The 24058-nt window shown below is 42.0% G+C and overlaps 2 protein-coding genes and 1 long non-coding RNA gene across 4 annotated transcripts in view; 1 reads left to right on the top strand and 2 right to left on the bottom strand.

Annotated features, from left to right (window-relative positions):
• The window catches only part of LOC134667540 (prominin-like protein), a 494736-nt gene that overhangs the window by 146715 nt on the left and 323963 nt on the right, over positions 1-24058 (top strand). The gene's annotated exons all lie outside the window — the stretch shown is intronic.
• The window catches only part of LOC134667574 (uncharacterized), a 92990-nt gene that overhangs the window by 42564 nt on the left and 26368 nt on the right, over positions 1-24058 (bottom strand). The gene's annotated exons all lie outside the window — the stretch shown is intronic.
• Positions 1-24058, bottom strand: part of LOC134667544 (sodium-independent sulfate anion transporter-like) — a 53547-nt gene that overhangs the window by 4861 nt on the left and 24628 nt on the right. The window contains exons 2-7 of the mRNA XM_063524968.1: positions 19208-19366; positions 11812-12078; positions 8922-9049; positions 7449-7541; positions 4481-4652; positions 3834-3998 (exon numbers count right to left, since the gene is read on the bottom strand). Coding sequence (XP_063381038.1) covers positions 3834-3998; positions 4481-4652; positions 7449-7541; positions 8922-9049; positions 11812-12078; positions 19208-19366 — 984 coding nt within the window. The remainder of the gene's footprint in view (positions 1-3833; positions 3999-4480; positions 4653-7448; positions 7542-8921; positions 9050-11811; positions 12079-19207; positions 19367-24058) is intronic.

Here is a 24058-nt window from a genome sequence, read left to right on the forward strand (position 1 = left end):
GCCTCATTTCCCATTCCTTATCTAACTGGAGGTCAGACGGTTTTTTATTATTTTATAAAGGCGCCCAATATTTAAATATTTTTACCCCTAGTTACCAAGGTCTTCCAGCCTATTGAAACACAGACTCACCCCCTGTGCTCTAAAAATTAATACCTATTTATTTAAATTACGACTGAGCTAGTTATTATTATAATATTACCACTTAAATTTCTTGTTGGTGTAATTAATATACTTGTTAATACCAATTTCTTTATTACTTTTATTTTATACCACTATAGGGCTTCCCGAACCGTTACAGTGGCGCCCAACGTGGGGCTCTAGTGTGTTCAAGCTGGAAGACCATTATCTTTTTATTATTTACTTTTGTAGTTAAAGCGGTTAAGCACCGTGTGTTGTGTATAATGGAGGTTATAAAGCAATAGCCATTCTTGTATTCTTACAATTACTTATTAATTTACCTTAGTGTTGCGGTACTGTGTAATTAAAACTAAATATTTTATTTGTACTTTTGAGGGTGTTATCTTGTAGTTATGAAGGTAGTAAGTTAAATAATTTCAAGTAGAATGTTATGAACAGGTGTTATAAGTATTTCTGTACCTATTTTAGTGTACATTTATCCTCATTGGTATGGTTGGCAAAATAATTGTTAAAATATTAGTTTAAAAATAATTAATTAATTTAGAATGTTTTGTTGTAGGAGGTTTCTTATGTATTAAAAGTACAGTCAGTTGGAATTATTTACCTTTTTTTTAGTGAGTTACCAATTATAATTATTCAGTTTTACTTATTAATAGCTAAAAGTGCTGACCATACCTACCTATTTTATTCCTTTACCGAAGTGTAAGCAAGTTATACCTAAATTTTCGTTCAAATAGTACCGCAAGCTTATCTATTCTTTTTATACTTAATAGTTGAAGATGAATTTGTCTTTTTGATGTGAACGAGGTACAGTCAGCAGTTTTTTTTTTTTTATGTTGTACTACATTTATTACTGTTTGTTCCGGAAGGTGGTTAATTTAAAATTAAATAATATTACTTACTATAGATGTGTAGGAGAATAATTAAGTACAGTCAGTCACATATTTGGTGCTGTTTTTACCTTAAATATATTATTACTAGCTTAATGATAGTGAATTGCGGTTTTGTAAATGGTGGCACAAGATATTCATGTTAAATACGTAGTACTTTTGGAACCTTAACACAGTAAGTTAAACATGTGAAGAGCATACAGGGTGATTCTAAAAATAAAAAATGTAACATCCATTTAAGTTTTGAATAACTGGTTGACCTCTTAGTTCTTTAATCGTTTAACTTAGTCCAACGTGCGCATTTAACAATATCCGGGTTCATTTCTTTGAGGTTTGTCTTTATTGTTGAATCTTATTGTAGTTGTTTCGTACGGGAGTTATGTTAATTACCTACTTTTCCTTATCTATATCTCGACTTAAATCGAGTTTTTCCTTATTGTTGTTACTTTAGATGGAGTAAATACTTACTTATTAGTTAACTATCGGTAATTGCGCGTTTTTTTGTTGATGTTCGGTAGGAGTTTTTTTTTATGTGTTGCGTGCAGGAGTTTTGTTTACGTATTACTTTCTTTCGATCGTGTCTGAGCAAACGTAACTCAGGCACGTGGTTTGTTTGTTGTTGGTGGGCGAAGAGGACGATTTAAAGACTCTTCGTGTGTTTTACCGGGGTGCTGGCGCTTTAAACCAGCATTCCAATCGGCACTGGCTGGTCGGGTTTTGGCGGATTTTAAACCGTCAAGCTCTTAATAGCAGTGCCGTCTACCTTGTTAACGCTTTGCGGTATGACTTAAATCATATGCGTGAACGTTAATGTTGATGTTAGGGGGTTGTTATGTGGTACACGCCTTAAAGCGTTGTCCGCAAACATCGGATTTTTGTGTGTCAGACTGACAGACTTGCATTGCCTGAAATGGAGCCTGTACAGTCGACTTCCTTGTGTGTCTCGTGTTGTTTCGAACGTTACCGTCTGCCTGTCGTTCAGACACAGCTGGTCAACGTATCATTGTTGTTGTGTTATTGTCTGATTACCGCGTTCAGACCTTGACGTCTGATAGTCACGGCCTGATATGCGCGTTGTATATATTTAAATTAGTTGTAGTACAGTCACCGATCTTAGTTATAGTTAATTTCACTTGGCTATATGCCGTCTTCCGCTATATCACTTGGACGCATAACCCGCGGCCTGGGCCGTTCGTTATGTCACCAAGAAATATACGCGATGCGACGTTTTGTAGTATTTAATTGTAGCTTGGAGCTCGACTTGCAAACGTTGAGTTTACTATAAAGTAAGTCTAGTTTAGTGCGTGGGTTCGATTTGGGTGGTTGTTTTTTTTATTAAATTTATTATTTTGTGGTGGATAACTGTTGTTTACTTTCTGCGGATAGATGTTTGGAGCTGGAGACCGGCTCAAAATTTTGCCTACGTCAAAATTTTATTCGGGGAGGGATGTACTGTAACAACATTTTTTTAAAGCCTCATAGGCATTAATATATTTAGTTTCTAATATAAAGGCCATCTAGCGTTGAGCGTTGGTAATACTGGTTTTAATACTTGCATTGATCAACAGAGGGCGTGAGTAGCTCGCTATTGGATTTTTCTTTAATAAAATGTTTACTCTTATTAATTTACCGAAATTAAAATCTTATTAAATATTTTACAACTTTCTTCTTTCCTTTTTGGAAATTATTATTAAGTATCTTTTCTTATTGAAACGAGTTTTGGAGGCGGTATTTATTTACATCGTGCGCGCAACGAAACGCAGCGCAGCAGTGGAAGTATCTTCGGTTTGATCTGTCAGCTGTCATTTTTATTTCGGATGTGATGGAGTAGGATGTCGATCCGTTTTCTTCAAAGGCCAGTGAGCCATATTGTTTAAATCGCGGCTTAAACCGCTTAATCGTAAGTATTTTTCTTGATCTACGTATCAAATTGTTCGAGACGTGTTCAGTGCTTATTGTTTTATTACTTATTTTCAGGGAGAATATTATGTTCCTCGTACCATAACCTCTGAAGGCCCCATGCATCGACATGAAAGCACGGACTTACAAACCGGCTTCTTTTCTGCATTGGGTAAGTTGCTCAACCGTTCTGGTGAATTTTAACTCTCGTCGAGAATCGGCAAAGCCACATACTTATTGTTTTTTAAATTATTTCCAGGGCCTTCAGGCAGGCCTTCAGGAACGGTTTCAAGTAGGGGCTTTTAAGAAGAGGTCTTTCAAGATGAGGTTTTCGTTTACCCCTTCAGTACCCTAGTTAGTCGAGAGTGTCGGCATGAGCGAGAATGTGCTCCAGGCCAAGCTGAGCTGGTGCTTCCTTGGCGGCTTAACTAGCATGGACGTTCGGAGGCGGCGGCTGCGGCACCGGAGTGGTTGCTCACCACCACGAAGCTGCAGGCCTCATTTCCCATTCCTTATCTAACTGGAGGTCAGACGGTTTTTTATTATTTTATAAAGGCGCCCAATATTTAAATATTTTTACCCCTAGTTACCAAGGTCTTCCAGCCTATTGAAACACAGACTCACCCCCTGTGCTCTAAAAATTAATACCTATTTATTTAAATTACGACTGAGCTAGTTATTATTATAATATTACCACTTAAATTTCTTGTTGGTGTAATTAATATACTTGTTAATACCAATTTCTTTATTACTTTTATTTTATACCACTATAGGGCTTCCCGAACCGTTACACCATAGAAAATAGATTTTTAAATTTACCTCAGTTTCAAACTATTAAGAATCTAAAAACTTCATATTCAACACTCTGGTGCTGCAGAACCAAGATTTTGAAGGTTAAATACTTACAGAAGACCTTAGCCAGCGCAATGTTCTCTAGGATGGAGAGCAGCGGCACCACGAAGATGGCCGAGCCGAGCGTGGATGCCATCTCCATGAACGTGTAGGTGTGGTTGCCCACTGTGGCCGAGAACGGTGGCGGTGCTATCGCCGGTAGCCCCGGCTTCACCTCGCCTGCAACATACAACGGGGGGATAAAACTATCAAGTTGTACTCTGTGACCTTAGTAAGGCGTTCGAATCTGTTTATCGAGCAATCCTTCTCATCAATCCGGTTTATATACGCGTGAGTAAATTTCTGTAGTGCTCTGAATGCATGAGAAAGAGTTATGAAGAGAGCGAAATACACTCGAAAGGGTATTTATAGTCATGTATAATTCAAGGCGTTCCACAAGGGTCGATACTAGGCCCTCTATTTGTTAATTTTATTTTATTCATCAATTTGTAAGCGATTTTTATACGATTATACTCCCACGAGCCAAGGACATTTTAAAATATGTGACGTCCCACGGGTAAAGGTACTTTATGGCGGTTGGCGCTTACGCTATTATTAACGCCGCTCCAATATTATTGCGGCGCTATACGACGTAAGCGCCAGCCGCCATAATGTACCTTTTGCCGTGGAACGTCACATATAGAGTGTTTACATGCCCTCACCAGTGAGCACGAAGGGCGTCTGTTTCTGCGTGTCGAAGTAGTACGCCAACGCGGCACACACCAGCACCACGAGGATGTTGCGCGTGGTCGACAGGAACCAGAGCGCCTGCGCGGCGGCGTGCGCGCACCCGCCCTTCTCTTCTGAGCCGCGCACTTTTATGTCTTTCACTTTCTGCGAACAGAAGTTACTTATCACAAACTTTGATCATTAGATGTCATTTTCATCATTAGATGTCACACATTGGATAATTTGTCACTAGAAAAGGCATGAAATTCAAAATTTGTACATGAGTAGGTACGAACCTTCAGGCCTAAATTTTTCAAATTTGTCGCCTTTATCTAATGACAAAGTTGCTTTTCCTAAAGTCTGGAAAACCAACTTTCAAACTTTGGTATAGTCCGACAAGATTTTTGTAGAAAATTATTGAGGGCGCCACTTCCTACGTAACTGTCACATTATTGACGTAAAATGCTTAAACATGGCAACAATTTAGTATGGAAGTTTTTTAATTCCATTTTATATAATTTCTACTATTTTATGTCACACTGTCCGTATACAGAAGATGTAAAAGTTGATCGTCGAATGAAAACCGAGCTTCCGTCGGCGTGCATTCTGTTTACCCCTGCCCATATAACATATATCTATGCCCCTGCCATTACTTGCCTTTTTAAATTACATTTTGAAATGTAGGTAACAATTTCTTCAGATTCAGAAGATATTAAAGAATGAGCAAGTGTAGGGTTGCCAGATCGAAAGGCGCTAATATCGGGAAATAATATCTATTTTTCGGATTTTGGGACTTAATTCGGGAAAAAAAATACATTCATATTAAAGTGATTATATTAAAAACAACGATATTTTACGTTATTGGCACTACGTCAGCTCGCTTGCTCGGCGACAGTTCGGAACTTGAAATTATTGTTTTATAACGTGAAGCTGTTTTTCGGGACAAGTTTCACTTTGTCGGGAATCGGGAACACATGCTAAAAATCGGGAGAATTCCGCCAAATCCCGACCATCTGGCAACCCTAAGCAAGTGTGTTAATAAGCAATGCACAAATGCTAATTGGACTATCTATTCTTGCAACAGACTACAGCCTATCTTACTAAAAAGTACGTGGGCTCGCCTATTTCGGAAACAGCCTAGATAGCAACAGGCCACGTGTAAGATTTAACCTCGAACTTGAAGCACGTGATAGACACTTAGCTATAACAGTATAGTATGAGATTAAAGTTGAATCACAAAGCGTTAATCATAGACTGAGATGACACCCGGATTTCCTGTCTTCAGTAAAACCATACATTTGCAGTCTGCTGTTAAATGTCTCTGTTGGCGTAATTATGAGGCGTACGTACAGTCAGCAGAGAATTTGCTAAGCGGGCGAGGTGTTCAAAATTACCTTGATACGCTCTTAACAATAACGTCGCGTCAAGATTTTGAACACCTGGCCCGCTTAGCTGTTGCTACTGCTGTAGCACTTTTGCTTCTGACTGTATTTGAAGATAGCACGGCAACATATTATGATATTATACATAGCTTAAAGCAACCATCTTGCTGTGCACTATGAATTTCTGCTGCTATCGGCAGATTTCTGCTATTTTTTTCATTAAATTACTGTAAGGGACACATAGAACACCTAGAGATCTCATGTTTACTACATTAACACTATTAAGCACTCTTATACTTAGTGCTTGAAAATGCAGATCTAGGCAATTCTAAAGAGAATAAAAATACGTGAATTCTACTATGTGTGATCCTCCACAGCCGGACAACCTCGCCTCTGATTGCGCTCAGTTTTTCTTGGCGAAATGTAATACGTATAGGCTTGCAAATAGAAAACTTCGTCTATTCATATTTTGCGTTAATAGAAAACTTCTTTTATAGTCACCATGATAGAGTTAGTATGTTTATTTAGGGACCTAATGAGACTTTTGCCTTTCCTTAAAAAGGTAAGTATGGGCTCGATCAGCATCTACAAATTTCAGCTCTACAATGTCTGTCATTATGTAAGTAGGTACCTAAAGATATTAGTCGTAGATGAGTTACTGCAGCCCGTTATGCATGCAATTATGAAGCATCATTTGCGCTCCATTATAGATCTTATCACATCGCGATAAAATCTATAAATCCTGTCACTTTGCAGGAAGCATATGTGCATGTAAACACGATATTTAACTTAATTGTCCGTCATTTTCACACGATTTGTTGTTTGGAATTGCGATCTTGTTAACGCCTGTTTTGACATGCCATTTGCAGTTTACACGTGATGTTACCTATATCACCACCATATAGTGACACGTGATGTGATATAGCTGCCATATAGAGAGACACGTGATGTGATATAGCGACCATATAGAGAGACAGGTGATGTAATATAGTTACCATATAGAGATACACGCGATGTGATATAGCTACCATATAGAGAGACACGTGATGTGATATCCCTATAGACAGACAAACTATCACTACCGCATAGAGATACATTAGAGAACTAAGCGTGTGGATGAAAAGAAAAAAAACCGGTTAAGTGCGAGTCGGACTCGCGCACGAAGGGTTCCTTACTATTACACAAAAAACGGCAAGAAATCACGATTGCTGTATGGGAGCCCCTCTTAAATATTTATTTTATTCTGTTTTTAGTATTTGTTGTTATAGCGGCAACAGAAATACATCATTTGTGAAAATTTAATCTACCTAGCTATCACGGTTCATGAGTTACAGACAGACGGACAGTTTTAGTAATATTAGGGTCCCGTTTTTACCCTTTGGGTATGGAACCTTATAAACTAACTGTCTCGGGCGAAATTCGTACTCGCGACTCCCGGATACCAGCTCGCCACCCTACATACGTCACTATATATGTCGAATTAAATGTACACTGAGCTACCGAGACTTGACGAGACAGAGTTTTTCCACGTTTCCGTTATTTCTAAGCATTTTGACCGAAAAATCACAAAATAACTTACCCTAAGCAGTAGTAGAACAACGATGCAGGTGACGCCTAGCACCGTGTCCCAGAGCCTCGTCTCTCCGATGTGTTCATACATTCCCGTCCACACCTGCAAAAATACGTATATTTATATACTAAACCGTATTTTTGGTTGTATTACTCGGTTATTCCAGTGCCAACCAAGACCAAGTTCGGCCTGGCCTGCCACATAACGGCTCATCCATGATGTTTATTTGGGGTCGCCGTCAAAAACGATGAGGAGAACTATATGTATATATATATATATTCCAATAGCATTTGTATTTATTTGCCTTGAAGCGTTCTCGGACGTCAGCCGCCGCCCCGGCCTGTTTGCTGGGTTAAAGTTTATATAAGAAGCCAATTATTGCATATAATTTTTCAGGGATCAGGCAAAACCACTTACGAAATATCACCGGAAACTGATAAAATTCTTCGTCAAATCGAATAGGTACCAATTGGAGCGAGTCGCATTATTATTTCTGAGGCTTTTCGGCGCGTGGGTCAGATGCTAATCGGTGTTTGCGACAAAAACCTCAAGGCCGGTAGAAAGCCGTCGGCGATCAATAAAAAATGCATAAACAAATGAAAAAATTGATCTAGTTGTTACAACGAGTTAATTATCACTTTATTACTCTTGAGATGGTTTTGTTTATGTTTAATTAAACCACTCCCAGCCCACATACTGGTGTCGTACATAATACACGTATCATAACGAATCACATCTAAACGAGTGATAACGTGACAGGTTATTTACATTGGTTGTAAGGTCGCGGGGGTCACGTGACTAGGTCCCTGGGCAAATAAATATTTGTCTACTACAAGAAGTGGGTTGTATGTTGTGTCCCCAAACACTCTTCCATATTATGTGCGATAGTGACAGTTGCGTTTCGTTCGCTACGGAGTGTTAACGATAGTCACGTTGGCAGTTGGCAGTACGCCATGGATTGATTCATGAGGTAAGTGCCTGCAGGAACTTGCCGCCAGGGAAGCTGAGGCCCAGGATGCCCTTAACTTGTGTGGTGGCCGTGATGGTGGCTGCTGACCTAATGTTACGGGCGGCCATAGTTTGATTCATGGGGTAATTAAGTACCTGCAGGAATTTGCCGCCAGGAAAGCTGAGGCCCAGGATGTCCTTAACTTGTGTGGTGGCCGTGATGGTGGCTGCTGACCTAATGTTACGGGCGGCCATAGTTTGATTCATGAGGTAATTAAGTACCTGCAGGAATTTGCCGCCAGGAAAGCTGAGGCCCAGGATGTCCTTAACTTGTGTGGTGGCCGTGATGGTGGCTGCTGACCTAATGTTACGGGCGGCCATAGTTTGATTCATGAGGTAATTAAGTACCTGCAGGAATTTGCCGCCAGGAAAGCTGAGGCCCAGGATGTCCTTAACTTGTGTGGTGGCCGTGATGGTGGCTGCTGACCTAATGTTACGGGCGGCCATAGTTTGATTCATGAGGTAATTAAGTACCTGCAGGAATTTGCCGCCAGGAAAGCTGAGGCCCAGGATGTCCTTAACTTGTGTGGTGGCGATGATAATGGCTGCTGCCGACGTGAAGCCGACGGACACCGGCCCGCTGATGAAATCGATCAGGAATCCTGCGCAACGATAAAAAAAATAGTGAACATAATACGAACAGTAAATTTAGACTTAATGTTGGTTGCACCAACCAAACCTCAATATTGTGGAGATCATTAACTAGGAGTATAATTTAATGGAAAAAAGTATCTACCTACTTCATCACAGGACTGACGTAAACTGTACAGATGTAAAGTGCATAGTTGTGTTCCGTCGCATCTTCTTGGAAACATCCGTATTTGTCATGCTACTTCAGTCAACCTCAGTACTTTTTTACAGACTGACTGAAATAGCAAGACACGTGCCTACGTTTCCGAGAAAATACGATGGAAAATAATTATGCACTACATCTGTATCTCATCTGTTCTCTATCCTATTCCCCCTATTCATCTATTCAATTCAAATGAAAAGCGTGAAATCGTGACTGTTGAGTGGTTGATAGGTACTTCATCATGAATGCAGTTTGATCTCAGTGACAAGTCTTCCTTCGTGATCGAAATCATCTGGCAACACTGCAATATGCAAATCGTAGCCTTCTTGTTAATTAGCTATTGATTATATTAATAAATTTTCCTCGAAAGTACAAAGGCCTAAGATACAGTCCTTTCAGCCCCAGAGTGAATACTCCATTGCAATATGGATCTTTTTAAATTGAGAATGAATAGACATCTTTTAGGTAAGCAAGTTCCATCAAATGCTTACCTTTTTCTAATAAAAAAAATTGCACATAAAGTGATAGACAATTACACTGTCTGCCTTGCAACACTGTCTGTTAGGCCGTTTTGGATGATTGAGTAACAAGCATTTAAACAAACTAACTAACATATCAGACATAGTTAAACTCAGTATGTAGGTTCTGTTTGGTATGTACCAGACAATGCCAGGAAACCGCCAATCGCCTACAATTCTACTTAAACGGTTTGTTTTCTAAAGTACTAACTAATACCATACTTAAACTATAGTGCCATCTTGTTCATCATCAGAGTACCTTTTAGCTCGGAAATTATAAAGAGATTATGTACCTATATGTATCTGTTGTTGTTTTGAAGTTTTGATTTAAGTAGGTACTCGGAAACCATCTCTTTAACACCAATTTCACTTAGAAATTAGAGCGAGATGCACGGGCGAACAGTAATGAGATGAAATAGTTCGAAGCGGCGTCAAGGTCTAGGTCAATTTACCGTAATCATGTAAAAACTAAATAGCCGACCAAGTGAAGTAAACAAACCGAATAAATAAAAGCCTATACATTGAATCCGTCTACTTGACATAGTCGATTATTACGACAGTATTCTGCCGGTCACGGCGAAGGCCGGCGCCGGCGCATGTGATGATATACTGGAACAGATGTTGTGACGTCATAGTAAAAGATTTCGATCCATAGATCATTTAATTCAGTTCGTAAAATGACACGTTAAGAACGTGTAGTCTTTTCTAATGCCAAACATTTAAAAAACAGGCCAAGTGCGAGTCGGACTCGCGCACGAAGGGTTCCGTACCATTACGCAAAAAACGGCAAAAAACACTTTTGTTGTATGGGAGCCCCACTTAAATATTTATTATATTCTGTTTTTAGTATTTGTTGTTATGATGGCAACAGAAATATAATACATCATCAGTGAAAATTTCAACGGCCTATAGCTATCACGGTTCATGAGATTGATACAGCCTGGTGACAGACAGACGGACAGCAAAGTCTTAGTAATAAGGTCCTGTTTTTACCCTTTGGGTACGGAACCCTAAAAAACGAGGTACTTATAGTATTAATTAACATTTATTAAGGCGATTAGTCACGTTTATTGACGGTTTTCCTAAACATTACGAAACGGTGTATGAAAGACAATAGCACAACTGGCAAAACAACTTTCCAAAGTTTGTGTCAACATTGGAAAGTGTCACGAGTAACAGGAAGATGGTAGACATGACAATGTGACACTGACAGTTAATATGTGGACAACAGAAGTTTGTCGGTATGGCAGAGTAAATATAACTTACTTCTCTTCGAAGTCTGTTAAAAAACAAAGCAAGAACATGGCCATTAATAATGTAAATAGGTAGACTGGCTTGTTTACTTCTCGTAATAATTTACTACAGGCGCACGTTTTAATAAAACCCCAACAGATGGCGTTGTGTCGTCGTAACAGAAATCCTACATCGCGCTGTTAAGATTTTTCTCGCTTTAATGACCTCGAGTCAGTGACTATTAGATAGTGATACATTTTAGGATGTATTAGTTAGGTACTATTATTGGGTACAACCTAATATAGTATATTTTTTTGACTGGACGACCACTTGAACTACTCAAATAGTTTAAGTGGTCGTGGAAAATTCCTTGTTTTTGGGGCTACGAGCCCCAACTAAAATAGCAGCATAAAATAAAGAAAACATAGTTTAAATACATTAAATTACATAAATATATTTTCGATAATGTTAAATTGTGAAAGCCCTTGCATTGCCGAATAATAAGAGAGGCAGAGGTCGTCCGCCTGCTACGTGGTGGTCCACCATATCAATGGATTTGAAACAGGCCCAGTTGAACAAAGAGACAACCCAGGATCGCCCGACCTGGCGCTTGAGAACGAGGAAGGCCGACCCCAAATAATGGGAAAAGGCACGGAAAGAAGAAGAAGAAGATAATGTTAAATTGTCAATATCCAGAGAGTAAAATGGGGACTACGTTTGTACGGAGAAGCAGTCGTCCCCTTTCCTCTTTTGAAGATAATAATTGAGACACTAGCGCTGAGTAATAACGTTTATTGAAGGTATGTAGTCTTTAACTTACCTAACTGCAGTATCCCCATAATCAGCTCCACACACCCCGACAAGAAGGCCAGCAGCACAGCGAACTCCGGCCCCAGCCCGTGCAGGTTCTCTCTGGTCAAGATGGCCGCGATGGCCGTGGGGCCGATGGCCGAGTCCTTCACGGAGCCGAACACGGTGTACACGAAGCACGCCATGAAGGAGGAGTAGAGGCCGTACTGCGGCGGGAGGCCGGCCACGCCAGCGTAGGCTATCGCTTGCGGGATGACCGTGAGGCCGACGGTTATGCCTGGGGAAGGAGTTCATGAGCTTAGTTGTAGATTAACCTTTTGTTATGAGCGCCGATAACAGGGTATTTGACTACTAGTCAAATGAATTTCTTTTTTCGAACTGTCAAAACGATTTTGCTACTATGGAATTTATAGGAAACATTAGCATGTGACGTCACAATCAAATTACGTACTCCTTATAGTATTAGAGTCTGGCTAGCCAAAAATTGTTGACAGATATTTCGTTGTTGTATCACCAATTGTCTATGATTTAAAAAAAAGCTAAAAGTCAGTTGTCAATTTATGTCATTCATTCAAATTGTTTGCGGTTTTTATGGGGTTTATTTTAAATAATATTAATAAATTATATGCTGAGTGAGGTTCACAAACTATTATTTAAGCTCGTAAATAATTACGACAATGTGCGAAGTCGACGTGTAGCGTTGTATAATGAAAAAGTGCAATGTTTACAACTTCTAACCAAATGTAAACAAATTAGGAGGTTGGTGCTCTATAAATATTTTGATACTTTAAGTACTAGTTCTAACATTTGCCGATTACTTTGATTAAGTACGTGAATTTATTAATGCCTGAATCTCATAAATAGGACAAGTGTATAAAGAAACGGATAAATTAAAAGTTCTGAAAAATATCTATAAAATCTAAATATTGGAACGTTAACATGTGTGTTTGTCGTTGACTGTACTTTAAATAGTGGTAGAAATTATGTGAGCTGACTTTGAGTGCACTTAAACGTTTATTTAGCTTATTTCCTTAGGTACCTTACTTGTGCACAGAATATCAAAGATATTGTCTAGTATCAAAACTATAATTCCTACTACACAAAGTGTGACCAGCCCAAGATTTTTTTAATTTCCCGCCAATAATTTAGGTAAAATTTCAGTAGCCAGACTCTATACGCCTATACGGGTTTTAAAATAGAAATTCTGTCTAAATATAACTGCAGTCTACGTTTCTCTATTGGTGCTTTATTTTATACACGGTGTAAATACAGCCAAATACACAATTGTGAAATAAAATACAAAAAAAATGTGGCCAAGATACGAACCACAGACACAGACGAAAGTAAGTATGAAAACGACGATTGCGATTTGAGGTTGTACTTCAACCCTTATGGATGACCCACGTTAGACCGGGCCGTGTCCGGGCCAGAGATTCTGGAGCTTACTTTCTATGACATGACAGGCAATCACGTGATGCTTTCCATAGAAAACGATGCGCCGGAAGCTACGGCCCGGTCTAACACGAGTCATCCTTTTGAAGATTAAGTGTTAAATCTGACAAGAATTACCCCTAGTGTAAATTTCATTCTATAGCGTAACGTGCGTTCGTGTTTGCGTTGTTTATTTTTGTATGGGATTTTGAACAGCGTACCAAGCGGGACGTTTTTCATAAGCGGGACGTTTTCTGGAAACTCAAAATTCCATGCAAAATGACACTACGCAAACACGTACGTCACGTCACGCTATCGACTAGGGTTACCTACTGGACTACCAGGGGTTGAATTTAACGCACTCACTGCCAGGGGGCGTGACCTAGGAACAAACTTGTATGACGGTGAACGCACCTGTGCGTCGGGGGCAGTGAATGTGATATAGGTAGTTATTTACTAGTGGCTTCGTGAGCTGTGAGACCTTGCGATATGCTTCATACCCAAATATAAAAAACGTACTGTAAATAAAATGGCCTAGGTATGTTCTGTAATACATATAATAGCCCTGCATATATATAGATATTTGCAAACATATTTATGTTTATCAAACTGCACAACGGGACTTAATCGCGTATTTAAGTTCAAACAAGACCAAGTGCGGGTAGTTCGAAAAACTCGCGCGGCTAGAAGATGTTGATGTCAACTTGAGCCAGTCTTCTCCGAGACCACGGGGACAACGCCGTCCTCGAAACGTCGGAGGTAAATCTTAAAACTTAAATACGCGATTAAGTCCCGTTGTGCAGTTTGATAATGTTTAATAATCGTGAAAGTTTAAATCAATATTTATGTTTGCACCGAGGGTCAACTATCTCTTCAGCTGACTGTTCTTGACATCAATATCACCTGACTTACTGCCTTTTACGTCATACCGCTGTATTGTGTCGCACGCGCCGGAACCGCCACAATGGGCTCAGTTCAGGTCTACACCGCTTCCGATATCGATCCATGTGTATTAGCCATTACAAAACACACAGTATGTTCACAGTACTATGTAACAGAATTCTCATTGTGGCGTCACGAATAGTGAGTGTAGTCATTCGACACCCTGGATCGATTCGAGCTTGGATCGTGTCGTGTCCCACCTTGTGGGGCGGTCGTTCGCACGTCGTTTTAGGGACGGCTGTTTGTAGACGCCTAGACGGTGTGGGTCAGCTTTATCACTACTGGCCATTATCCAACCCCGCGACCCCTAGCCTGGTGATACCGTTTGAGCGGGGCCAGGTTTCGGAGCCGCAGAGAAGGCGACCGGCAGCTTAGGCTGGCGTGTGCGTCGTGCCTAGGGTTGCCATATGGAAGAATTAAATGTCCTGATAAAAATCCGGACATAACCCTAAAAATCCGGACATTTTGTTGTAGCAGAGATTTGGCGTAGCTTGAACGACGCCCCGGCGGCGCGCTGCTCTCTGTGGTGTACTGTATCGTGAATCTACTTTTCCATTTCCCTTTCCCGATCCCGTAGTCCCCTCCCCGGGCGCCCATTTTATTTTTATAAGGTCATTCCTAAAAATCCGGACACATGCCAAGTCCGGCCGCAATCCGGACAACGGGTCAAAAATCCGGACAAATCCGGATGTATGGCAACCCTAGTCGTGCCCATGTAGGCGTCGCGTCTCGAATCATGTTGTCCCTCGCATGACTTATGCATGCTGAACGCACACGTGGAAAGCCTCTCGCCAAGAGTCTCGTCATCGCTCCGACATAATCGGAAAACGACGAGACAAGACGAGTAACAATAAGAGCGTGATGATGAGCAGTTTGTATTGTACACACTCGTTCTCGGCCTGTCTCGGGGTGTCTCGACGAGTGAGTGAGTACAGCCGGCATTAGCCCGGTACTATAGAACGAAGAGGAAGAATTAAGGTAATAGTACCGGGGAAATTCAAGGGGCTTCTGGTGGAAACGACACCACTTTTCAGCATGGCAACATCGAGTTTCTTGAAGTTCCTAACCTAACTTAGGGTCTGCCATCTTAAATTGTGGCCTGAATCGGAAACATAAACATGTACACTGCCAAAGAAATTGTTACCATCTACCGTTCTCATAACCTACGTTTTCTTGTGTACAGGTTCTGCCATCTTGTGGGCTACGGAAGCACAAACTTTACATTTACGCCTCGCGCCAAAAATCTGACGGCTCCTATGCTGCCCCCTAATAGTTCATCATACACGCTCCCTATAAAGACAAGTCAAACTGCGTTCTATAATAATGAAATGCATACGACATAGCTCTAGAGATCCTGGTCGCGTAGCCAAGATGCCGATCGCTTTACGCTCCGTAGCGATCGAAACGCAACTGTCACTGTTGCACTAATATGGAAGAGTGATAGAGAGACATTATGCTTTTCGTTGTCGAAGCGATAGCGATTCTAACCTTGGCTAGGCCGGCTGGTCTGACTGCCGCCATTATAGGCGGGACAGAAATACAATTAAGTACGCGTATGCGTTTGAAATCCTTCGTACTTGGTGTCCGTTTATTGTGTCGTATGTGCCGGATCAGTAACAATGGACACAGAAGCTTCCGTTATCGGTTTATTCCGATACGTTAGTCAATGCAACAGCCATTCAAAATTAGCGAGCTAATTCAACACGCACTGGAACATGGCGAATCACGATATAATTCAATTGAATTTAGGATGCTTGTTAAATTGTACGTAGGTTATTGTCCTTAATACAGTCGATTTAGTGCAGTGGTGGGCAAACTTTCTTCATGAGGGGCCAAAACTTGAAGGAATTTCACTTTCGGAGGAGGGCCAGATTTATAGCAAAAATGCATTTTTATTATACTGCTGGCTATATTATACATTTTTTCAAATGACAGCGGCGGGCTTTCGCGGGCCGGACATGGTCCGCGGGCCGTACTTTGCCCACCACTGATTTAGTGAGTTCTTCGTTTCCCGCTACCTAAAAGTTGTCTGGAAGAGACCTCTTTTTAGCTATAAGTTCGCCTGTTGTTCTTTTCGTGTATCTTTGGATTTAGGGTAAGCGAAAACGGAACCCTTATCATATTATACGTTCTGTCTGATCATTAAAATAAAATACTTAAAAGTCAAATAAAAGTTCAATTTTACAATAGGGCAACGTTTTTCTTTAAACTCTCGTGTTAAAATATTGTATTGATATAAAAAGAAAATAAATAAAAATAAAGCGCCTAGAGCATTGGCATTAGCATATTCATAAAATGCAAAAATAATTGAACCTTTACTCCCGATGTAAATCTTTTATCTCTGCTTTTTGTCCTTACATCGCAAGTCAGCATCTCTTATAAGGTTAAGCGATAAGAGCTATTACAACAATTAGTAACAATAAAACAATTGCTTTGTGTTGTTCGCAGAAATCGCGAAGCGTCTGGTTGACGTAACTGGGCTATAACCGCGAAAATCGAAGTTCGCAAATTGCGTGGATTTTTCTCTGTCACTTTAATTACGCCTTCGTTGGAGTAAAACAGAAAGATCCCCGCAATTTGCGAATTTCGGTTTTCGCAGTAGCCGCTCTGGCCGCGTAGCCAAGATGCCGATCGCTTACGCTCCGTAGCGATCGAAACGCAACTGTCACTGTCGCACTAATATGGAAGAGTGATAGAGAGACATAATGGTTTTCGTTGTCGAAGCGATAGCGATTGTAACCTTGGCTAGGCCGGCTGGTGACCAAAGAGCTGGCGGCTACTTCGCACAACGTATCAGCATTGCGATACAGAGAGGTAATGCCGTCAGCATGCTTGGTACAATGTTTCAAGGGCCTATTCTTGATTAATTATAAAATTAAGTAAGTTATTAATTTATTTCAGTATTTGTATTGTAGAGGAGGCCTGTGCCCAGCAGTGGGACGTATATAGGCTGAGATGATGATGATGATGATGATGATTGTAGTACTTCTGTATATTTAACAGTGGCGGCGCGTCAAACATATCCATAGGCAAGCCGGGGCTAAGTAATTTGGCTTACATATTTCCTTTACAACTCTGCTCAAACGTCCAAAAACAGGCGAGCCGGTGGGAAACGGCTTTTATGGACGCGCCGCCACTGATATTTAATTATGTGAGTAAATAAAGTGGTTTTTTCATCGAACTCGTGCAATATAAAATGCAATTGATTTAAGTCAGGTTTACAAATATGTGACATTACACTGGAAAAGGTACCTTATGGCGGTTGGCGCTTAGGCTATTATTAACGACGCTCCATTCGTTCCAATACTAATGCGACGCTACGCGAAGTAAGCGCCGACAGTTATAAGGTACCTTTACCGTGGAACGTCACATATAAAAACAAGTGAGTAGGAAATCTGCGTGGCACTGGCACAGTTTATACAGCCCAGGCTACAAAAGGCTTATTTTAGCCGCGACTCCTGGCTAGTTACGCTCTTCTGTGCACAGAGGGCGCTCTGGGCGCTGTTGCTACGGAGTGGACACAATTGACAGTTTCGCGGTTCGCTGCGCGCTGCACCCACAAGTGCAGTTTTTGCTGATTGCGACATCACTTAATTTAAATATGCAGTTTGATATTCGATCTGTGGCATCGCCCGGTAGTACCCGCCAGGGTCCATTTGTCCAGTTGTCCATTGCCTGAAATCGCGAAAAATTGGCTGATCTCTGATAACTCTATGATGTTAATACGTATTTTGTATGGGAGAGTCATCTAGGTTTGGTCCCATAGTAAAAGTTGCCCGTTGGTATGACCTTGTATATTCACCCCGTAAATTACTAAATTACAGGTAAAAACACCTTTGGCCTATTTTATAAAGCTACAAGTTACAATTTACAAGCGGAAGTCTCGTTCTAACACATAGGGTTAGAAAGAGACTTCCGCTTGTAAATTGTAACTTGTAGCTTTATAAAATTAGGCCCTTGTAGTTCTATTTGAGGTACTTGAACTTGGCACTGACATTCAAATGTCTTAAGTTTCATATAATTTCATCAAGTCATTTTAAAATGAGGCGTAGGTAGGTAGAGTTAGACCAAGAAAAGTCTGCAACGATTTTACTAATAGAATAAAACAGAATCGCTCAAAGGGAACTTTGAAGAGTGAAAATAAATTATTATATTTAATTTCAATCAGTTTAGGAAACAGAGAAAAGAAAATATTGAAGTGAAAAGAAAAAAAAATACTAGCTAATGACTGATCCTATTTATCTAGGTTCTCAGACTGCCTGGTTGCCTTTCACGGGTGAGCTAGTAGCTATATTGAATCAGGTGGCATGAAATTTCACCTACATACCGTTCTGGTCAGGTCACGGAGACACTCGGTGCCTTTTAGCATTTTTGTTTAGTAAAAACGTAGGTAAAAAGTAGATAAAAACAAAGTGCCAAGAGCTAAATAATTTAAATTCAAATAGTAAGATAATTAGTTAAAAATATTGCAATCGCAGATTGGTTAATTTAAGTAAGGAATTAAAGGTCGCGCTGTAAAGCTTAGCTTAGCTTGGTTGCCTGATATTTGATTATTTGATTTGATTTTGAAAGGGTCATATTTTTTTGTAATATTTATTTTTGGCCGAGCAGAGGGCATGTAATATCTACGTCTATAGTAGGTACTTAGGAGTATACCTACTTCAGTATGAGTAGCCTTTTTAGTCATCCTTGGCATTTTTTCTCGAGAACGATTTTTGCTGCCCTCAAGCGCACAACCGAGGCTTACTCGTAAATACAAGATTTTCGACCACCACACACATGGTATTGGTAAACGATAAGTAGTAACTTACTACTAGTAAGTACATACTTCGGTATTAACCACTCTAGTATGGGTAACCTTCTACGTAATGTTTCAGCGAAGCAGAGGACTTTCAAGAAACACACCAAGTATGAGATACACGCCAGTAAGGAATACTCAAGCAACCATTTCAGTATGGGAAACCTTCTACATAATGTTTTAGTGGCAGTGCCAGCTACCATTCGACGTAGGAAACAGATATTAAGGTACTCACCGGCGATAAGGTCTGAGACTCCCTTCCGTATCGAGTACTGAGGCAACCATTCCAGTATGGGCAACCTTCTACGTAACGTTTTAGCGGAGCAGAGCGCTCGCGCGCGCCGCGCCGCGCCGCGTCGCCAACCGCCGTCTGATGGCGGGAACACGTTGGATTCTGGAAGAAATATAATAATTATTAGTACTCAAATTATCTATGTTTATTTGTTTATTGGAGAAGTGGCAGCCTCATGGGCCTTTGCCAAAATACAGTAATAGATTACAAGTAAAATATTTCATAATACAAAGTATTAACGCATGATGTACGGTGATAGGCCTTCACGATGCACTGGAGGATAGCCGGAGCGGCAGTACAAAGCGTAATGGCGGCCGAGACCACGAACCGCCGAATGATGTCCAAGAATTAGTTAGGTACTTATTCGTATTTTCAAAAGAATTCTTCATTAACTGCACCCGTCACACTTGCTATCTATGTTTACAGTATGGATAGTTTTTGGCGGAGGTAGTGACTTGTCAAAACTGACACCTCACTCGTGGAGCAAAATTAAGTTTTTACTTTTTGATGACTTGAAAAAAGATTTTTACAATGCCCTAATGTTTTCTTAATAAAAAATCTGCCTTTAAAATATACCCGCAATTAGACCGTTTTATTCTTCTCTCAGTCATACGTACAAATTATATATAATGTATATGTTTATATGTACCTACATAAAAAAAAAACTAAATATAAGCTCTAACTTCACTCTTACGCAAGATTCAACGACCATGAAAGTATTCCGCAGGTTATTGTTCTACCTACAGTCGTCAACCGATAGTATAACAGCTACACTAATCCAAAAGGTCGTATCTCCATTAAAATCATATGGTCCCGCGTAGTGAGTTACGATCTATTGGTTTAGGACTATCTGTAATGTTCAATTTATCGTTCTGTTATCACACAAACTGTTCAAATTGACGCAGCTACTTAAACTTGCAGCTCGTGCGTAGAAATAAGAGTCCTTACTCCTACAGACGAGCGTATTTTGCAAAATGCTTCCTTTTTAAACGGTTTTATTTAGCTTGACCCCGTATCTTCTTTGTATATATCTACATATATATATATATATATGTGCTTCAAATCTTGCAATCGATTTTTCGACCACTTCTACTCAACCGATTTCGATGAAATTTGGCATCCGTATCAAGTCCCGGTGACAATGACTTTTTATAATATTTTCAACCCTGGACCTTAAACCCTGATGCTGCAGAAACACTGCTTACCATAACCGAGAGTATTACAGACTTGCTAGTTTAACTATATTATTGTTGCTATGAAACAAATCCTTAGTGACTTATTACTGACATCCAACTCTTCAGTTCTGATGCTGCACGGTTACTGCCTGCCTTATTATTAAACGGTTTTATTTAGCTTGACCCCGTATCTTCTTTGTATATATCTACATATATATATATATATATGTGCTTCAAATCTTGCAATCGATTTTTCGACCACTTCTACTCAACCGATTTCGATGAAATTTGGCATCCGTATCAAGTCCCGGTGACAATGACTTTTTATAATATTTTCAACCCTGGACCTTAAACCCTGATGCTGCAGAAACACTGCTTACCATAACCGAGAGTATTACAGACTTGCTAGTTTAACTATATTATTGTTGCTATGAAACAAATCCTTAGTGACTTATTACTGACATCCAACTCTTCAGTTCTGATGCTGCACGGTTACTGCCTGCCTTAACCACCAGGATTGATACAGTTCTGATACTAGAATAGGATTTTAAGTATTAGGCAGGGGCACTTGCATTTAATAATGGCCTCCAACTCCTCGATCGTGATGATGCAAGGTTACTGCCTGCCGTAACCGACAGGTTAGAGAATGTGTCAATTTTAAGGTAGTGCTCTATGTTTTAGAAAGAGGCATTTACGTTTAATATTGTCCTCCCAAGTCATCAGTTCTGATGCTGCAGGGTTACTGCCTGCCTTAACCACCAAGATTAATAAAGTTCTGATTTCATAGTAGGATTTAAAGTATTGGACAGGGGCACTTGCATTTAATAATGACCTCCAACTCCTCGATCGTGATGATGCAAGGTTACTGCCTGCCATAACCGACAGGTTGGCGAATGTGTCAATTTGAAAGAAGTGCTCATTGTTTTGGGTAGAAGCATTTGCGCTTCATATTGTCCTCCCAACTCATCAGTTCTGTCTCATGCTGCAGGGTTACTGTCTGCCTTAACCACCAAGATTAATACATTTCTGACTTCAAAGTAGGATTTGAAGTATTAGGCAGTAGGGGCATTAGCATTTAAAAATGACCTCCAACTCCTGATGATGCAAGTTGTGGCCTGCCCACACTATAGGTATAGCTTGGAAAATATGCGAAGTCCCAAGTAGGTAATCATTTTAGTATGAGGGCGCTTCGAGCCTTCGACCTTACGCGGTGCTCGGCTTTTGGCCTTCGCATTTAGACATGAGCACTAACCTGCCGGACGCTTGGGCCTTCGGCCCTACGTGGAGCTCGGCCTTCGGCCTTCGCGATTAAGACACTTAACCATTGTTCTCTGTTCGAACCTGCCGGACGTTTCGGGCCTACGGCCCTACGCGGAGCTCGGCCTTCGGCCTTCGCAATTAAAACACTTAACCATTGTTCTCTGTTCGAGCACTAACCTGCCGGGAGCTTCGGGCCTACGGCCCTACGCGGAGCTCGGCCTTCGGCCTTCGCAATTAAGACACTTGAACCATTGTTCTCTGTTCGATCACTAATCTGCCGGACGCTTCGGGCCTTCGGCCCTACGCGGAGCTCGGCCTTCGACCTTCGCAATTAAGACACTTGAACCAATGTTCTCTGTTCGAGCACTAACCTGCCGGGCGCTTCGGGCCTACGGCCCTACGCGGAGCTCGGCCTTCGGCCTTCGCAATTAAGACACTTGAACCATTGTTCTCTGTTTGAGCACTAACCTGCCGGACGCTTCGGGCCTACGGCCCTACGCGGAGCTCGGCCTTCGGCCTTCGCAATTAAGACACTTGAACCATTGTTCTCTGTTTGAGCACTAACCTGCCGGACGCTTCGGGCCTACGGCCCTACGCGGAGCTCGGCCTTCGGCCTTCGCAATTAAGACACTTGAACCATTGTTCTCTGTTTGAGCACTAACCTGCCGGACGCTTCGGGCCTACGGCCCTACGCGGAGCTCGGCCTTCGGCCTTCGCAATTAAGACACTTGAATCATTGTTCTCTGTTTGAGCACTAACCTGCCGGACGCTTCGGGCCTACGGCCCTACGCGGAGCTCGGCCTTCGGCCTTCGCGATTAAGCCACTTGAACCATTGTTCTCTGTTTGAGCACTAACCTGCCGGACGCTTGGGCCTTCGGCCCTACGTGGAGCTCGGCCTTCGGCCTTCGCGATTAAGACACTTAACCATTGTTCTCTGTTCGAACCTGCCGGGAGCTTCGGGCCTACGGCCCTACGCGGAGCTCGGCCTTCGGCCTTCGCAATTAAGACACTTGAACCATTGTTCTCTGTTCGAGCACTAACCTGCCGGGAGCTTCGGGCCTACGGCCCTACGCGGAGCTCGGCCTTCGGCCTTCGCAATTAAGACACTTGAACCATTGTTCTCTGTTCGAGCACTAACCTGCCGGACGCTTCGGGCCTTCGGCCCTACGCGGAGCTCGGCCTTCGGCCTTCGCGATTAAGACACTTGAACCAATGTTCTCTGTTCGAGCACTAACCTGCCGGGCGCTTCGGGCCTACGGCCCTACGCGGAGCTCGGCCTTCGGCCTTCGCAATTAAGACACTTGAACCATTGTTCTCTGTTCGAGCACTAACCTGCCGGACGCTTCGGGCCTACGGCCCTACGCGGAGCTCGGCCTTCGGCCTTCGCAATTAAGACACTTAACGATTGTTCTCTGTTTGAGCACTAACCTGCCGGACGCTTCGGGCCTACGGCCCTACGTGGAGCTCGGCCTTCGGCCTTCGCAATTAAGACACTTGAACCATTGTTCTCTGTTCGAGCACTAACCTGCCGGGAGCTTCGGGCCTACGGCCCTACGCGGAGCTCGGCCTTCGGCCTTCGCAATTAAGACACTTGAACCATTGTTCTCTGTTCGATCACTAATCTGCCGGACGCTTCGGGCCTTCGGCCCTACGCGGAGCTCGGCCTTCGGCCTTCGCAATTAAGACACTTGAACCAATGTTCTCTGTTCGAGCACTAACCTGCCGGGCGCTTCGGGCCTACGGCCCTACGCGGAGCTCGGCCTTCGGCCTTCGCAATTAAGACACTTGAACCATTGTTCTCTGTTTGAGCACTAACCTGCCGGACGCTTCGGGGCCTACGGCCCTACGCGGAGCTCGGCCTTCGGCCTTCGCAATTAAGACACTTAACGATTGTTCTCTGTTTGAGCACTAACCTGCCGGACGCTTCGGGCCTACGGCCCTACGCGGAGCTCGGCCTTCGGCCTTCGCAATTAAGACACTTGAACCATTGTTCTCTGTTCGATCACTAATCTGCCGGACGCTTCGGGCCTACGGCCCTACGCGGAGCTCGGCCTTCGACCTTCGCAATTAAGACACTTGAACCAATGTTCTCTGTTCGAGCACTAACCTGCCGGGCGCTTCGGGCCTACGGCCCTACGCGGAGCTCGGCCTTCGGCCTTCGCAATTAAGACACTTGAACCATTGTTCTCTGTTTGAGCACTAACCTGCCAGACGCTTCGGGCCTACGGCCCTACGCGGAGCTCGGCCTTCGGCCTTCGCAATTAAGCCACTTGAACCATTGTTCTCTGTTTGAGCACTAACCTGCCGGACGCTTGGGCCTTCGGCCCTACGTGGAGCTCGGCCTTCGGCCTTCGCGAT

This window comes from Cydia fagiglandana, chromosome 9 (genome assembly GCF_963556715.1).
Source record: "Cydia fagiglandana chromosome 9, ilCydFagi1.1, whole genome shotgun sequence".
Lineage (NCBI taxonomy): Eukaryota > Metazoa > Arthropoda > Insecta > Lepidoptera > Tortricidae > Cydia > Cydia fagiglandana.